The following is an 18,461-nucleotide window of genomic DNA, read 5'->3' as shown; positions in this document are numbered from 1 at the left end:
GCAGGCCCACCACCCGCAGGTGGCACCGTAGGGGTCGGGTGCAATGTGAGCCGGGCGGAGGTCCTGGCGGATTGATCCCCGGCTACCAAGACTGGCAATTGGGACATGTAATGTTAACTAAACCCTAACTAATAATAATACCAGACCTGAACATTATCTCATTAGTAATCAAAAATACAAAATAACTCAACTACACCCTAAACTAAGAAAAACAGACAAATCTAACATAGGAAATCAACAGTACTAAATAAACTCGAGATGCTGGGTCAGAGACAAACTGACCAGGCCCCTGATACTGGGTCTTTAACTGTCCCTTATTTTAAAACCAGAGGCTGGATGTAGCTCATAAACCTCCTCAGGTCGGCTGAGTCTGTAGTTTGTTTTAAAGGGCTGCTGAAAACTAATTTTTGAATATGTTAGCTTTTCTTTTGTTTATGTTTATGTGGAATATTTACATAAATTTGAAATAGCGGCAACTGTATCCTTTTAGGATCCTTCCAGCTACATTACATTGACATAGATTTCATTATTGCCATAATGTTTTTATGCAGATATTCTGTGCTCCATCTTTCGATGACAAGATCCTGGAAGTGGTTGCTGTTTTTGGGAGCATGCAAATGGCTGTGTCCAGAGTCATCAAATTGCAACACCACCGCATAGCACAGGTGAGCAGATGCGTTAAAACCATATGAAGTGCAAATTCATCTCTGTGTCTGTACACTGTGTGATTCTAATCCAAGCGTCTTCCTCAATCAGTGTCGATCTGTGAAGATTACGATCCTGGGTGACGAGGGGGTTCCCATTCAGGTGGATGGTGAGGCCTGGATCCAACCGCCTGGAGTCATCAAGATCCAGCACAAGAACAGAGCACAGATGCTCACCAGAGACCGGGTGAGGAAGGGTGCTGCTGTTGCTGAGTGAAAAGCAATTTGTGTAGATATATATATATATATCAGGGGTCAGCAAGCCACAGTTGGCACGCGAAGGGTTAACTGATGGCACGACCATAGCTGGACTGGCCATCGGCCCACCGGTCATTTGCTCGGTGGGCCGATGATTTTTTTTTTGTAACGGTATAAACAATGAAAGGTGGTGGATTGGTCAGATGCTGGTCGGTGTGTAAAAATAACTCAGTTGTTTGGTGGTGGCTATGGCAGAGCTTCCACAGATTCAGTAAAATTAACAAGTGGTGGAGGCCAGCAGGTGGATGAGAGAAAGGGGAGGCAGGAGGAGGAGAGACCCGAGGCAGCCGCCGGTCCGAGTGTCAGGTGAACTGAACTTCAGGTAAGAAGTTATGACCTGCAGTCTATCTGGGTCAGATATAAACCAAGTTTAGGTGGAGTTTATTTTCGTTATGCTGACTTTTTACAGTCAGTTACAATAACTCGTACTGCGTACTAGCTGGCATGACGGAGTTTCTATACAGCTGGGTGGGTGCTATGATGTTACTGATAGTGAACTTTATTTTATTCATAAGGTTAGTTAGTAGAGTTGCCAACCGTCCTGTACAAACGGAATCGTCCCGCATTCAGAGAAATTATTACGCGTTTCGTGTTGAGCTGAGAAGGGACGCAGTTTGTCTAGGATGGAAAAAGACACAAAGGTGGATTTATTCTGTCGTTACGCTGCACAGCTGCTGCTTCTTCTCTCATTCTCTCCCCTCTCTCTCCTGTTGCTACTTTAATCATGAAACTGATCAATGATCAGCTGATCGGCTTTTCTCTCTTGTTTATTTATCGCCCACTTTGCGCCAGAAAGAGGAAACCAGTGGATGTCGCGCTAAACAGCAGCACGTTTAAGCTTGATCAGCTGTTGTTAGAATTTATTTAATATTAATTTCTAGTATCAGCTGAGGTTTGCTGGAGCCACAGCTGTAAAACCTGCTCGTCATGATATCAGTTTGGATATGTGGTGAGAGGGAAACATGAAGATGAAACCAGGAGATGTCCTTACTGAATCATCAGAGCTGAACAGGTGATGGAGAAACAGGTTTACCTTTTAGGTGACATGAATGAGTTGAAGGGAAGTTATGAACTGTTTCTGAGAGACAAATAACACCAGGATCCTTTTCTGTGTAGCTGACAGCTGGTAACTGTGCAGGGGCGGGTCTAGCAAAGTTTTGCCAGGGGGGCAGGTAGGGCATTAACAGGGAAAGGGGGGCACAAAGAAATACTTTCTTATTCTCATTTAAAATGTCTAGCTGTTATTAAATAATTATCTGAAGCTTACAACCAAAGTTTTTATCTGACATAAAATGTATAGAAATCATACATATACCAACAAGACTGTACATCACTGTCACAACAGCGTTTGTTTTCATTCAAAGGCTTTATAGCTTTAATACCTGGTGGGCCGGTCTTTAGTCAAAATGCCCGGGACGATTTTTTTGTCCCAGTCCAGCCCTGGGCACAACATGCAGTGAATTAATCTGAGAAGGTGCATCAAAAAATAAATGGCCGCGCCAGCGGTGCACATCGCAAATCAGCTCGCAGCCTGGTTCTGCCGGAGGATTCTTCCTGTTAAAAGAGAGTTTTTCCTTCCCACTGTCGCCAAAGTGCTGCTCATAGGGGGTCATATGATTGTTGGGTTTTTCTCTGTAGCTATGAAGCGCCTTGAGGCGACTTTTGTTGTGATTTGGCGCTATATAAATAAAATTGAATTGAATAGAATTGAATTGAATTAATTGGCTAAAAATAACTTAGCCTACTGGTAAGAGGGACGTTGTTAGCTTTCCATATTCCGACACTTCAGAAGCTTCAGGAGCTCTCCGCTCAGCACAGCATCAGCACCACGGAGATACACGGATACATCCGTAGACTCGAGACACAATGCATTTTTGGGACTTTCAGGTGTATGGACCAATGTTTTATTTTCTGATCAAACCAGAAATCTTTAATGAGCAGCTAGATTTGTCTCGCATTAACTGGCTGAGTTAATGCCAGTTAATGCAACATCGAAGCAGCTGGAATCCACAGCTGTGCATTTTCACCTGCTGGACATCACTACCTGACAAGTTTAACTGTCTTCAGAACATTGCAGAGGCCTTATTGACAGTATTTGGCTCTACATATCTGTGTGAGCAGATTTTCTCTCACATGAGTGTCCTCAGGTAGCCGTCTGAATGCTGGACACTCAGAGACCTGTGTCTCTGAGTGGGAGACCAGAGATCACATTAACATGTGTGTCTCTGTATTAACAGACATGCCATATTGGCTTAGTTTATTTTTCCTTATCATTGTTGTGAGGAGACCATAAATAGCAGTTGTATTTTCTGTTGTACAGTCCATTTGCTGTTATGGATAAAAAGTGTCTTTTTTTTGTTTCAAAATAGCTGATAACTATTCGCTGATAGCTGCCAACATCCGCAAACAAATATAATTCTATAAATTGGTTCTATATATTGTGTAACTGTTCATATAGAGCGTTATTAAATTTACTGCTAATGCAATCATATGGCACACTGACTTCTGAGGAAATTTTAAATGGCACTCGCCATCAGAAAGGTTGCCTACCCCTGATATATATATATGTATATACTTATCTGTGTTTTCTTCAAAATTTCCCCGCAGGCTTTTGAGAACACACTGAAGTCATGGGAGGACAAGCTCAAGTATGATAAGCCTCCTTTGCGACCTCACCTCTACCCTCAGCAGTCTGTGGATCTAGCCACAGAGGAGGAGGCAGGCCTGGTGCAGATGTGTGCCCGGGCTGCAGAAGAGCTCATTACAAGGTAAACTTGAATTGATGTGAATATCAGGTATCAGTCGCCGTGTGCACAGGCTTCGCAGACTTTGTTACCTTGAGCTAAGCTCACTGACTGCGCTCTGTCTAATCACAGGATATGTGAGGCTGCAAAGACGAACGGGCTCTTAGAGCAGGAACTGGCTCACGCTGTTAATGCTGCATCACATGCCATCAACAAAACACACCCGAAGTTCCCCGAGGTGAGCTGGGTTTAGCCTGATTTTTGAGACATTGACATTGTCTTGAGAAAGTCTTTTACAACTCACTGTTGCATCCTTAAAACTGCCGTTTAAAATAATTAATTCTTGTAAAATAAAAATGACTTTTTCTTGCCATTAGAGGTCACTGAAGTCAAAGCTTACATTTAAGATGTAGCACTTATTGTTTTAAGGAGACTAATGAGCACTGTTCCAGGTGCAATTTCTTGCTCTTGAGATATTTGAATCTTTAAAAGCTAGGCACTGTGTTTCAGGCAAATCTTTTAAAATGTGGTATTTTCTGCCATATTTCAAAATGACAAAGAAAGGGAAGTACTTGAGTCCAGTTTACAGCATCCACAGTTTTAGTTGAACTGCTGCTAAAAGTTAAGCTAAGTTTATTTCTTCATTGGCCATTAATATAATAATAAAAGTGCCCTGTAAGTAATTACTATATGTGGCAATGTGTGAATTTCCTCCATTGTTAATTGATGTTTTAAGGGTTGTTTAACTTGTTCTGATTAAGCACTTACTTTACCCCATATTAAACCCCTGAAGAGAGGCTAAGCTACTAAAATAGCATCTAGAACTGTGTGAAATATGTGCACTCTGCTTCTGTTTTTCATGGTGTGTAACATTGAATTCTTTAACATTTTTCTCCCTTTTGCAGAGCCTTACTCGGAACACAGCCATTGAGGTGGCCAGCACTATGAAGGCACTCCACAATGAGACCGAGTCTCTTCTGTTGGGCCGAGTCTCTCTGGTGAGTTATCATGGCTGAAATAGATTGTTTCAATCCTACTTTCTTTTTATATGTTTATGAAACAAAAACTAGATTCTTTCTAATGGTGAAAGAATCTTGGTGGAGGGGATCACAGACAGAAGTCTCGTTATGGAAAACAGCCCCTGGCTCACTTGCTCTGTGCCCTTCGTAAATACTTTCCTGATCAGTTTATAGTTTAAGTCACCAGTTTCTGGTCTTGCTGAATACAACATAATGTTGTTTTTGTAAGTCATGGTGTCCACTGGAGCCAAGAAAGTCAAGTGGGCTATGCTTTAAGGCAGACCTGTTTTGTGATGAATTAGTCACTGGTCCTCTTAGGGTGCTGTGTAAAATATATACCTAGATCCATCTCTCGCTCATCACATCTAGCATAGAGGGAACGCAAGAATGCTTAGTCTGAGACTTCATAACAGGATTTTGCCATTTGCTGCTACATCCATCTTCTATTTACAGTCTGTGGTTTTATTATAACTTGGGGTCCTGATGTTAAGGTTGTATTATGGTGTGTTAAATTCACCTTGTTCTCTGTCATCCTTACAGCAACTGGACCCACCAGAGGAGGAGCAGCTGTCGAGCGCTCTGCAGAGCGTGGAGCTGGAACTTGGGAAACTGGGAGAAATCCCCTGGCTTTACCACATCCTGCAGCCCAATGATGAGGAGGTAAGCAGCCTCAGTAAATATGCGTTTGCATGCACATGCTCCATTGTGTGTTTGTAAAATAGAAGACATTAGGTACATTGTGTACTCCTGCAACTCAAAGCTAAAAGTGAACACTATGGAGTTATCTGCAATAACAGTGCCTTCAAATATGGTCACATTGTCACTGAAAGTACAGATATGAGCTTCAAATCTAACATACAAATCATTGTGCTGTTCTTGTCCATCCCTAATATTCTGACAGGGAAAATTATTTGGAAAACAAAAACTCAACAACAACAACAAAAGCTAATTGGAGGCTGTCAGTAAGTGAAACAAATTTGGAGGTGTCCATTAGAGCTAGGGTTTATGGTGACTTTGGCTTCCTAATAGAAGTATCTGCTGATGTGTACCATATAAGAATGAAATCTCAGAAGAGTTGCAATCAAAAACTGTTGATTTAAATTATCAAAGGGGTTATGAGTTAAGACCAGGAGGCAAACTATCAATAAAAAATGTATTACTGTGATAGCTCTCCTTAGAAGTGGTTGTCCAATTAATATGATTTCAAAAACACAATGCAGAATATTTGGAAAGACAGAAATACCTCTTCACACCAGTGGAGTGCCACTGATTCTGCCTTAGTGCTGTCAGAGAACCACCCCATAATTTAATCAAAGTGAACATTACAGGGAGTGCAGAATTATTAGGCAAATGAGTATTTTGTCCACATCATCCTCTTCATGCATGTTGTCTTACTCCAAGCTGTATAGGCTCGAAAGCCTACTACCAATTAAGCATATTAGGTGATGTGCATCTCTGTAATGAGAAGGGGTGTGGTCTAATGACATCAACACCCTATATCAGGTGTGCATAATTATTAGGCAACGTCCTTTCCTTTGGCAAAATGGGTCAAAAGAAGGACTTGACAGGCTCAGAAAAGTCAAAAATAGTGAGATATCTTGCAGAGGGATGCAGCAGTCTCAAAATTGCAAAGCTTCTGAAGCGTGATCATCGAACAATCAAGCGTTTCATTCAAAATAGTCAACAGGGTCGCAAGAAGCGTGTGGAAAAACCAAGGCGCAAAATAACTGCCCATGAACTGAGAAAAGTCAAGCGTGCAGCTGCCAAGATGCCACTTGCCACCAGTTTGGCCATATTTCAGAGCTGCAACATCACTGGAGTGCCCAAAAGCACAAGGTGTGCAATACTCAGAGACATGGCCAAGGTAAGAAAGGCTGAAAGATGACCACCACTGAACAAGACACACAAGCTGAAACGTCAAGACTGGGCCAAGAAATATCTCAAGACTGGTTTTTCTAAGGTTTTATGGACTGATGAAATGAGAGTGAGTCTTGATGGGCCAGATGGATGGGCCCGTGGCTGGATTGGTAAAGGGCAGAGAGCTCCAGTCCGACTCAGACGCCAGCAAAGTGGAGGTGGAGTACTGGTTTGGGCTGGTATCATCAAAGATGAGCTTGTGGGGCCTTTTCGGGTTGAGGATGGAGTCAAGCTCAACTCCCAGTCCTACTGCCAATTTCTGGAAGACACCGTCTTCAAGCAGTGGTACAGGAAGAAGTCTGCATCCTTCAAGAAAAACATGATTTTCATGCAGGACAATGCTCCATCACACGCGTCCAAGTACTCCACAGCATGGCTGGCAAGAAAGGGTATAAAAGAAGAAAAACTAATGACATGGCCTCCTTGTTCACCTGATCTGGACCCCATTGAGAACCTGTGGTCCATCATCAAATGTGAGATTTACAAGGAGGGAAAACAGTACACCTCTCTGAACAGTGTCTGGGAGGCTGTGGTTGCTGCTGCACGCAATGTTGATGGTGAACAGATCAAAACACTGACAGAATCCATGGATGGCAGGCTTTTGAGTGTCCTTGCAAAGAAAGGTGGCTATATTGGTCGCTGATTTGTTTTTGTTTTGTCTTTGAATGTCAGAAATGTATATTTGTGAATGTGGAGATGTTATATTGGTTTCACTGGTAAAAATAAATAATTGAAATGGGTATATATTTGTTTTTTGTTAAGTTGCCTAATAATTATGCACAGTAATAGTCACCTGCACACACAGATATCCCCCTAAAATAGCTAAAACTAAAAACAAACTAAAAACTACTTCCAAAAACATTCAGCTTTGATATTAATGAGTTTTTTGGGTTCATTGAGAACATGGTTGTTGTTCAATAATAAAATTATTCCTCAAAAATACAACTTGCCTAATAATTCTGCACTCCCTGTAGTAACATTACTAATAGCAGTTTGACAAAGACGAAAGGGAAAAAAAAAGATCCTGGTTTACAGAGTATTTTTACTCAGTCACCGAACGTCTTACTGTGGTCGCTCATGTATTTACCGATATTACTAGTTCAACCTTTGGATCCAATGATTTTGTGGTGGAAATGTTTGTATATCAGTCTGCCACCGGCAAATACAGCCATAGAGGTCAGATCAGAGCACCCTCAATAAAGAAGGTGAAGTTTGACTTCTTTGGATCAGCTGAAGGGATGTAGCGGGAGGAATGCTCTGTTGTGATTGGTTGTTCAGGTTACAATTACTTCAGGTTTTGATTATTAGAGCTGGACCAGATGACAGATGTGATCAAGTCTAGCTCCATACTTTCACAACAGCTCCAGAAAGACTGAAGATAGAAAAGGGTTCTTTGCTTTAAAGTTTGACGACCAATTAAATCACAGGATTTACTTTCCCACCAGGACTGAAAGATAATAATAGTTTGTTATCGGCTTAAGCATAGTGTGCATACATATTAATACTTGTGGCTTAGATGACTGACTGACCAGTTACTGACCAGCTAAATCCAAAGTGTTCACACAGCTGTCTTGCAGCTGTCCTGTATGTCTTCAGTGTAGCATGGCTTCAGGTAACGGGAGAGTTGAGTAGCTAAATAAAAGGCTATAGGTTGACTGTGCTTATGTACCAGGATCACTCTCTGGGTTACGGCAAGAGGAACAGTCGCAGCAGCATGTTTCGCATAGTGCCCAAGTTCAAGAAGGAGAAGGCCACCAAGAAGACAAGCCCTCAATCAGGTAGGGCTGTGTCCACTTTTCCTCAGTACTGAGCAAACTGGAAAAACTCAGGATAAGGAATCAGTAAGTCCCTCCCATCCGCCATGGGAGGGACTTACTTACCAGCTGCCTTATTTGTATTTACACTGTATAATTGTTTCCACCTCTTATTAAAAAGGATGATAACAATAAAATCATAGTAATTTTTGATTTGTTAATCATAACTTGAAGTTAGTTGAATTGAAAGGGTACAGATGTTATTTCACTTGCTATTCACTTGCTAATGGCAAGCAAGATGTTTAGCGGGAAGTGGTACCATACTTTATTCTTCAGTAATGTAAAGCTGACCACTGCTCCATCACACACACAAGAACAGCTTGTTTCTGCCCAGAGTCATCACGGTTACCTTTCATGATGGTTATCTTGCCCCTCACTCCTGTTGTTTTTGAAGCCCATGCATAAATGTTGTACTCCATTGTTGTCCCCTAGTAGAAACACAAAGAATGTGTGTTTGAATGTGTTTGAGGTGTTAACATCCCACACCCTGACCATCAACTTGCACCCCATACTCCCCTCTTTTCATGCTCTTATCCAGCTGTCAGTATGTTTTCAGAAGGTACAAAGTCGGGAGAAGAACAAGTCTGTGCACCAAGGACACATGTGCAGAGATGGAAGAGTTCATATGAACACAAAAAAGAAAAACTGAGTAGAAAAGGCAATATAGGATTTGTAGATGAGGAGACAGTGAGATTACAATGTTGCTGTGTACAAATAAGTATACTGAGAAGCCCTTCCTTTTATCTGGGGCATGTTCCTGGGTAGTTGAGCTGTATTTCCTGCAGATTGCACAGGCTTCCGCCTCCCTTTACCTCCTACTTTTCTCTGTGTGCGCTGATATTGGTCAATGATGTGCATGCTCCCAGCCTGCCATGAACGCCATTGGTCACTGCCTTGTTCTGACCAACCTTTGGCCTCTGTCCCACTCCTTCCTCATCTACCAGCTGCCGTCATTGTTCTTTCTCCTCCCTTCTTCTCTCTCTTCCCTTCCTCCCCTCCATCTCTCTCTTCAATGATTTACCACAATCTGTGTCCATTGGTGAGGTTGTGTGTGTTTGAAGACACATTCACAGAGTATATGTGGTTAAAAGAAGTGAGAGTGTGACAGTTTGTGGAATGTGGCAGTGCGTTTGCATACCTGTGAGGCACTCTGAGCCTCTCTCTGCTCTGTGTGTGCATTTTTGTGCGTGTGTGTGCGCACATGTGTGTGTGCATGTGCAGTGGAAAGATGGGGCACAGAGGAGGTGGGCATCTGGCTGGAACAGCTGAGTCTGGGGGAGTACAGAGACACCTTCATCCGACACGACATCCGAGGCTCAGAGCTGCTGCACCTGGAGAGGAGGGACCTGAAGGTACTCTCTCACTCACACACACATATACACACGCACACACACACTGGTACCCACTTGTTGTCACATCTCAGTGAATCTGTGTGAACCCCCTCCTCTAATCCAAAATCAACTCTTTCTCTCTGTACCCTCTTGGTGTGCTGCGTTTCTTTCGCTCTGTTAGATGTCTCCCTGTTTTTGCCACCTCTCGTGCTGCGCTGCATCGCTCTGCTTGGCTTTTACCGTCTGATCGTGGCTTGTTGAAAAAGACTTGCTGTAACCCACTAACACTGTATACCTGCTGAAAAGGGGGGGAAGCCTTCAGGTCAAGGAGGGATAGACCAAACTGAGTTAGGCTTAGGGCAAAAGTGAGAAAAAAATGAATGCATATAGTGGCAGTCTTGAAAAAACTGTGTTGCAACATGAACGTGGAGCGAACAAAGGGAGCAGAAACATAGCCTTTCTAGGAACTGTTCGAAAGCAGTCTCTACTGTCTTCAGTCGTATGCATATAAACACTTGTCAAACAAAACAGCTTGCAGTTTCAGATTATACTGTCAACGTGTATATCAGAACATGAGGACTAGAACATTCTACTTTAAAACAATCTGTCAAAAAAAGTCAAAAGCACATTCTTTACTGTGTAACGTAAGTTAGAACATGACTGTGGTTTTTGATGCTATTTTCATAATACACTGTAATGAAGTGTATAAGACAACTCGTAATAATAATAATAATGTTGATCTGGGTTGTGTAATATCCACTGAACCTCCAGGTAACGATCTTAAAATAGAAGGACACTGGAAGCCAAGCACAGGTGCACAAGAAGACAAACTTGAAGTTATTATGAACCACATTTAAATCAAGTATGGACTTTTTTTCCTCAGTCTTCTCAGTTGAACACTTAATGCTTCGTGTTTTTTTTTGTGCTCAGATGAAAACTGATGATGAGGGTGTTTTTATCCTAGAGACCACTCCCATAAAAATACAAATGTTTCATCATAGGGTAAAGGTTATCACTCAGAATAACTTTGATTTGACCTTTCAGTGACTCTTTTCTCTACACAGAGAGGTGGACCTAAACCAATAGCATCAAAATACCCCCCACACCATATCAGGTCAAGGTTTAAGGTTATTTTCCTTTGATTTCTCGACCATCTCTTTACACATGTTAAGCTGAAACACTGGTAAGCAACAACTGTGTATCTTTAGATATCCTATAATAATTGGCTGATATTTGCACTGATAATATATCTGTGATAAGCTGGTATTGCCAAGTAAAATCAATCCACCTGTTCGATTTGTTAAAAATATCAGTACAAGAAAATTGAATACCATTGTTTATGCAAACACACACAAGATACCCAGGTACACATTTGTATGGCAATATACTTGTGTTCGTTCTATATCTGTGCCCCTCATTTCATTGTCTTACAATTTATCACTCAGTCATACTGTGGCTAGCTGTCTATGTTGCTTGGTAGTTTATATTTGAATGGATAAAAGTACAGATTCAGTGACCGATATATATTGTTTATTGATATACATTGATTGTTTTGAGTCATTTAAAGGCCAACTGACTCTGATTCCTTTGTCTTAAATACATATTTGCTAGTTGTTTGAGCCTCCAAGTCTGAGGCAATGGAAGAGGATGGAGTGCCGACTCTGGGTCAGGGAGGAGTCACCGCCCCACAGTTTAAGCATCTCAGGTTCTTGTTCACAAGTGAGGGGAGAGTGGAGCTGGAGACTGATAGATGTATTGGTGCCACGTCTGCAGTAATGCAACGCTGTACCAGTTTGTTGTGGTGAAGAGAGAGCTGAGCGTATAAGCAAAACTGTCAGTTTGCTTGTTGATTGTCTTCCCCAGCTTCCCCTATGGCCATGAGCTCTGGGTAGTGACAAGGCTTTTCTGGGAAGAGGCCCTAGGGACAGACCGTAGACAGCTGCCCCCCCCCTCCCATTCTGCCTCCCGTTTGAGCTGGAGGAGTTGCCTGGAGTTCCAAAAAATGCATCGATGGTTAGAAAACATAACAAATTGCCAATGCTTGTGTCCAATGCACAAAGTTGCATCTAATAAGATCAGAAAAGACAAGGTTACATTTTGGTTTACGGTCTACTAATTTGAAGCCTTGGGGTTTTTTCCAGGTCTTTTAAAATTACTCATAACATATTTGGAACTAATTTTGTAGCTAATAAGCTAACAATTGTACTAGTGCTAGTAAGCTAGCTTTGGGAGCATACTGAAACTAATGTGATTATGATATTTATTTGGATTTTAGGTTTTCACTAGTTGACTTCAGGCTTTAAATGAACATACTTACCGGGGAATTTGAACAGTCAAACATGAACTGAACATCTGAGGGTTGGATCTTTATGAAAATCTGAAGACACTGGAGGCAACTTCTTTATTAAAAGCTATCCACCTTTTTTTATTTGGTTACTCTATATCGTATCATTACAGACAATATTAATGTAATATGATGTATTGAAGCGGTTGTGCTTAGTGATAGATACTGGCAATTGAGAGCTCATTTTCTCAGAGACTTTTCTAAAATCAGTTTTCCTCTCCCTTCAACAAGAGGGATTTAAGTCTGTATTATACAGTCTATGGCTTTTAGCTGCCAAAGCAATAGATCATTTTCGCAGAAGGTGCTGACCAAAACCAGAGCAAAAAATATGGCAAGTTAACCATCGAACCATTTTCACAGTCTTAGTTTGGTACATTAGTATCTATTCATTAACACATTGCTCATGATGTCGGTGGAAATTTATATTCAGTTTACATTTTTCTGCAAATGATAACTATATATATCATAATTTATCTCAAATGTGACATGAATGGCAGCCCACCTTATAGCTTTTAGTAGCTTCTAAAGAAAATTTGATTAAAGATATATTTCTGTGGACATGATTTGCCTAAATATTCCTAAGATATATTTGTTAGATCACTATGAAATGTTTTAATTATTAATATTTTATAGTTTTGACACTATTAATACTGATTTCTCCCACTATAGATTATGAAGCAACCTGGTGTGTAGCCTTTAAAAGTTTGATTCCTAGTGCTGTTCATACCAGACTGTTTATATCACCCACTCAACATTTATTTATGATGGTGTGAAACAGACCTCTCTCAGTGTGTTTTTAATTGCTGTCTTTGTTGGCCCTCAGGATCTGGGGATATCGAAAGTGGGTCATATGAAGAGAATTCTCCAGGGAACTAAAGACCTGGCCAAGGCCTCCATGATTGACCTCTAACCCAGGAGCACACGCTACCAGAAAGGGGAAACGTGCATTCCTCCTGACATTAGTGGAAGTGTTTGGGAGCACCATAGGCAGTGGCGGAAGAGATATGTATTGAAGGAGAGATGGATATTTGATCCCTCTGCTGAGAAAGTCTGTGTGATGTCGTGATCAAGATACATGTGCGTGTGTTTGTTTGTTCTTTGGTGCCAAAATGACAATCGAGAACGCTGATGGAAGTCACACACACAAAAAAGCCATTTCTTATTTAATAACCATTCATAGCACATAATCAGGTATGCAACTAACCTTACTGTTGACAGCTTGTTGTCTGAGTTGTGATAACAAACTAGTAGCAAAACTAAGACTTCCATAGGTGTGGGGTTCTGCTTCAGTTGAGTCTGTGTAAAAAATGTATTTGCTGGCTCTCTGCCTCACATTACAGAGCTGCACATGCAGAACAGAATAATCTGGACCATGCAGGTGGTTGTCTGGAAGCTTTGTTTGAAAACAGTGGGATACTGTTGCATGCTATGCTTGCTCAACCTTAGATGTGTTTAATTGCATGATTAGTGTCTTGATTTTTTGTGTGTGTATGCGTGTGTGTGTGGGTGTGTGTGTCTGTGTGTGTGTGTGCAAAATGACACTTGAACAAGTTTTACATAACTTAAGTATTATAATGCCATTTGTTACTACTGAAAACATCATTTTTGGTCTAAATCCAACTTTTTATTCTAGCTTTAAATTATTTTGTTTGCATGATAATGACATGTTTAAAAGGTTTCTGTCAAGTGCCATATTTTGAGTCATTTCGTGTAAGACGTGCTTTAATGGTAGACATCGTAAGAAATTTTTAAACAAGCTATCGATGAGTTATGATTATATGAAATTAATAAGTTGACACGTTCTCTGTGGATGTGAAAAATCAGTACCAAAGTGAATGTCGAAGAAATCATCAGACAGTTTTGTCTTTATTTAATAAGCCAGTAGGTTTTAAGTCTTAATTTCATTTAAGGTGGGAAAAAGCTGTATTAGTCAGGAAGAGAGTAAAACTGTTGGTCAGACGCCAACCACCTATACTATAGGGTTGTAGAGATTTTTTAAAGGAATTCTTAAACAGGCACTTTCTACTTCTTGCTTCATGCAAGTGCAAATCCTCATATCATTGCATAGAGTTAACAGTTCACCTCAACTTTTTACCTTTTGGCAACTTAATACAGTATTTAACACTATTGAGGAGTTAGATATGAGTTTTGAATAGAGCAGTTGATCTGCAGTCTGCTTAACATTGTTCAAGTGCAGCTTTTTCAGTTTTTTTCTCCTTCAAATTTCAAGTGAGACTTTGCTAGAATGCTACTTCTAATTGTTAGTTTCATTTAAGACTGGTGGCATTACAGGGTATATTTCTATATGTGATGCTAAGTTTGTATATAATTATGCACTGTATATACAGTAAACCAGTGTATGCAAACAATGTTTGTAAGTGCAATCTGATGCATTTGTAGACATGGCATGCATTGTCGACAGCCCACACATTTGATTGTGTACATTACACCATACCAGTTGTTGTTGATTTTGTTCCAATCTCTTGTACATGATGATGCTGTTGTATTCTAATGATGGTGCAATATTTTAATCTCTTGTTTTGATACTGTCTCTGAAACTTTCCAAACATGATGTTCCTCGGTGGGTAAAAAAAAAACACCACAGAAAAACCTTGTAAACGTTCTTTTGTACTCTTCCTCGAGGTTTGAGGATTTTCAAAGTTAGACCCAGAGACAGACAGACAGCTTTTTACTCCAGATTTCTTCCAGGGGTTCAGTAGTTTATAGTTTTGCTCCTTTGTGCTTCCAAGATGATACACTAAAGTAGGACTGTGCCAGCGAATGGGAGGGATTAGGCAGGCATGACTGTTGTGTTCACTTCATGTATCCTGTTGTAACGTGTGCATTCAAGTGTGTGTACTACAACAGTGGCATATTGTACCTTAGTACAGTTGTATACTTTTCATTGCCAGCTAATTTTACAGTATAATTGAAAATTTTGCCACACCCATAGACTAATATGCCACCCTAGCAGAATGTGAACGAAACTTTGGAATTGTGTGTTCCCTCCACCGGGGGGCAATCTATCACATCTCACACCTCTACAGGCCTGGATTACACCATTAAACTGCATTATCTTCCAGCTCCTTATGCTGACAATCAGGTGCTCATTGGCATAAATAAAGTTACAGTCCAATTTGAGTTTTTATCATTCAGTGTTCATAAAACTACAAATTTGTCAGACCTTCCCATCTTTTTAGTCTCATATGCCTTTTATCCATTAAATAGATGAGACTATTTAATGACAGTTAGCCTTTTGTAAACCAGAACCCTTTGTTATAGAAGCCTTTCTGTTAGTATGTGCTTTATACAGTGCTAGGGTGCTCTACGCTGCTTCTTTGCTGCAGCGCTCTTGAAGTCTGGCCTCACATCCATGTACTCTCATCACGCCAGTCACCAAACGCAAGTTGTGAATGATGCTGTTGCAGTTCATGAGCTGTGTCTGTCTGCATTAATGGCGTCTGCATGTCCAGGGTGTCTGCCAGGTTCTGTTAATCTGAAGCATTTTGGCCCCAGGCTCCAGCTTGACCTTGCCATATACAGTGGAAGTTGCCACCTTTCTCCCTTGCTGTGTTTTCCAGTGGTCTGTAAATAATGCTGCAAACTGCCTGGTTTTCAAAAACCAATGAAACCCATGCAAGGATCTCTAAAAGACGGATTTAACACTTGGTGTGGTTATCGAAGCGTTGGGAGAAAAGTGAGTTTCATTTGTTTACATTATGTTTACAATGGCACAGTTTTACTTTTTAAGAAGATATATGTAGGTATAGACAATATTTGCATATTTATTACCTAAGGTTAAATGATATGATGTGTATTGTGTTTTCACATTTGGAATATAATGTTACAGTTGTCACCTGTATTACTATCTGGATGATTTTGGTAAAGTAGTTGATCATTTTTATGACTACTAAGTGACTGTTTTCTGTGCCTTTTTATGGTTAGAATGCATGGTTAACTATTTATTACAATTTGGAGTCACTGAGATGTGTATTTTTGTATTCTGAATAAATAAATGGTTCAGCTTTTGTTGTACATTTTTAAGGTGCCTTGAAACAGGCTACCTATTCATATCTCTCTTCTTCAATAAAATCGGATACATATGCAATCTGACAGGCTCTTCTTTTTTCATTGACACTTTAAACAAAATGATTGTGTCTTATAATTTCAAAATATGTCGAGAAAATGGAACACGTTAGTGCCATTCTATCTCCTTTAATGCAACACAGCCCTTTTTAAATGGGGTGGCACGAAGGTGGTGACCAGAAAATATATATCAGCCATTAATTTTTCTTAGACAAGAACAACAAAACATACTCAAATTTCCTAAATAAACTGGCTGGTTTGTTTACTCTTTTATGCTCTCTCTGCTTTGATCAGCTTGTTTGTTGTTTTTGTGGCATTCCAAACAGGTGTTTTGCCAATGGGAACGTTTCAAAGTGCCTTCTGGTGGGCAAACTATGCATTGTTAACACTCATAACTTTTTAATTTTTCAAATGTATTTTTCGACTGTTGTACATGGCACCAGATACACTGGTACATGTCTGCTGATAATACTATTCAGCTTAAATCAGTCAAGTTCTCAACAATAGAAGAAAAAACTGACTGAAGTTTTTAGTCCAGTCTGAAACCTGAACATTTATCTTAAATGGATTACTTGCACATACACTACACTCATTATTTGAAACGTTGGTTGCGTTTAACAGGAGCATCCAACACTGGAACAGTATACAGGTGTGCCACAGAAAATTTAAAAGGGGAATTTGAATATATCCAGGCACTTTACATACAAACAACAATGCCTACAAAGACAATTTTCTATTTTCATTTTGTTAATTGTGACCTGCAGTACAGAAAATAAAGCAAATAAAATCATATCAATCATATCAGAGTTTGAATAAATTACTGTTCAAATAGTATGACTACAATACATCTCTTATTGTAGGTCAGTACACACAACCACAGTCATGGGGAAGACCAGTTGTGGTTATCCAGATGATCATCAACAGGGCTGCAGAACATCATTGCTAAAAAAGTTGGCTGTTTGCAGAGAGCTGTATTAATCAATTTTCCTCGTTGGAGGTGAAAAGTGTGGTAGTAAAAGGCGCACAAGCAACAGGGATGACCAGGAGTAAAACCTTCGGTTGCTACATTCCTAATATCAAGCCCCTCCTGAACTGGAGACATTATAAGCATCTTTCCTGGGCTAAGAAAAAAAAAGAACCACACTGTTGCACTCTGGTCCTAGTCCACTTTTCAGATGAAAGTAAATGTTGCATTTCATTTAGAAATCAGCATCCAAGAGTCAGGAAGGAAAGAGGAACAGTGGAGAGTGTTTGAAGTCCAGTGTAAAGTTTCCACATGCTAATTTGGGGGGTCAGCAGCTGTTGTTGCTGCTTTTGGTCCAAAGTCAGTGCTGCTGTTTACCAGGAAGGGAACTTCATGATGCTATCTACTGACAAGCTTCATGGAGACGTCCATTTCTTTTTCCAGCAGAATTTAGCTCCTGCCCACAGTTCCTAAACTACTACTTAATGGTTTGCAAACCATGTTACTGTTGTGCTCTGACCCGACCTGTGTGTGGTAGATGACAAACACAGATGAGTCGATGTTTGCTATCAAAGCAACCTTAGCTTGAGATGATGATGACTGTAGCAACAGGTTAGCAGGTCTGTTTGCTGTAAGCCCACACTATCTCAACATAACACAGCCGGTGGGCCTAGAATTCCACCTGTTAACACCCCAAACCTTTCCAAGTGAAGCTCATTTTTGCTAATATGTTTTGGGAATTTACACTTTACAGTTTCTCTGTTGTGCTGTGAGATTAATCACTCGTGTCAAACAAAAGAATAGCTACATTGTGACTTCAGACTTTTGTGGCATTTAGAGAGCTATTTTATACAACCAGACCCCCGAGCATTTCCTTCCGCATCCACTCTTATGATTAGACTTTTCTTTACTGAGATATTCTCTCTTTGTAGTATTGCTGTAGCTCACTTCTACTTTTCTGCTTAAAATTCCTCCTGATATTTATTTTTATCCCAAGAAGCTAAAACCAACAGAAAGACTGTCCAGCTATATTATTGGTGTTGATGTTCACATGATAAGTAAAGGTATCCAGAACGAGGAAGGGTGAGTGGTCAAACAAGAAAGCAATATATATCTATGCCAGGTATATGTCAAAATCGGTTTGGTATGATGATGCATTTTATTGTTATTGTTTTTAAATAATACTCAGTGTATGTGTGTGTGCGCGCGCCTGTGTTTTCATTGTTCTGTCTTCAGCGGCAGTGCGACGCTTATCTTTTTTTTCGGTGTGCGATTGATTA

General features: G+C 40.4%; 1 protein-coding gene across 12 annotated transcripts in view; it reads left to right on the top strand.

Moving 5' to 3' along the window:
- The window catches only part of dgkh (diacylglycerol kinase, eta), an 85,590-nt gene extending 69,351 nt beyond the window's left edge, over positions 1–16,239 (top strand). For 8 of the 12 annotated variants that reach the window (XM_084907740.1, XM_084907738.1, XM_084907741.1 and 5 more), the window contains 9 exons: positions 552–665; positions 757–891; positions 3,570–3,730; positions 3,839–3,944; positions 4,612–4,704; positions 5,266–5,385; positions 8,315–8,420; positions 9,678–9,808; positions 12,955–16,239. In XM_084907740.1, the coding sequence (XP_084763866.1) occupies positions 552–665; positions 757–891; positions 3,570–3,730; positions 3,839–3,944; positions 4,612–4,704; positions 5,266–5,385; positions 8,315–8,420; positions 9,678–9,808; positions 12,955–13,041 (1,053 nt within the window). In that variant the 3' untranslated portion in view covers positions 13,042–16,239. Of the gene's footprint in view, positions 1–551; positions 666–756; positions 892–3,569; positions 3,731–3,838; positions 3,945–4,611; positions 4,705–5,265; positions 5,386–8,292; positions 8,421–9,677; positions 9,809–12,954 lie in introns of all 12 variants that reach the window. The other 4 variants (XM_084907742.1, XM_084907748.1, XM_084907739.1 and 1 more) reach the window with 3 other exon arrangements.
- Positions 16,240–18,461: the final 2,222 nt, after the last annotated feature.

The sequence above is a fragment of the Perissodus microlepis genome, chromosome 16, assembly GCF_051167445.1.
Source record: "Perissodus microlepis isolate ML-2025 ecotype Zambia chromosome 16, ASM5116744v1, whole genome shotgun sequence".
NCBI classification, from domain to species: Eukaryota; Metazoa; Chordata; class Actinopteri; order Cichliformes; family Cichlidae; genus Perissodus; species Perissodus microlepis.
The sequence above is the reverse complement of the archived record's forward strand: the minus strand, read 5'-3'. Positions and strand labels throughout refer to the sequence as shown.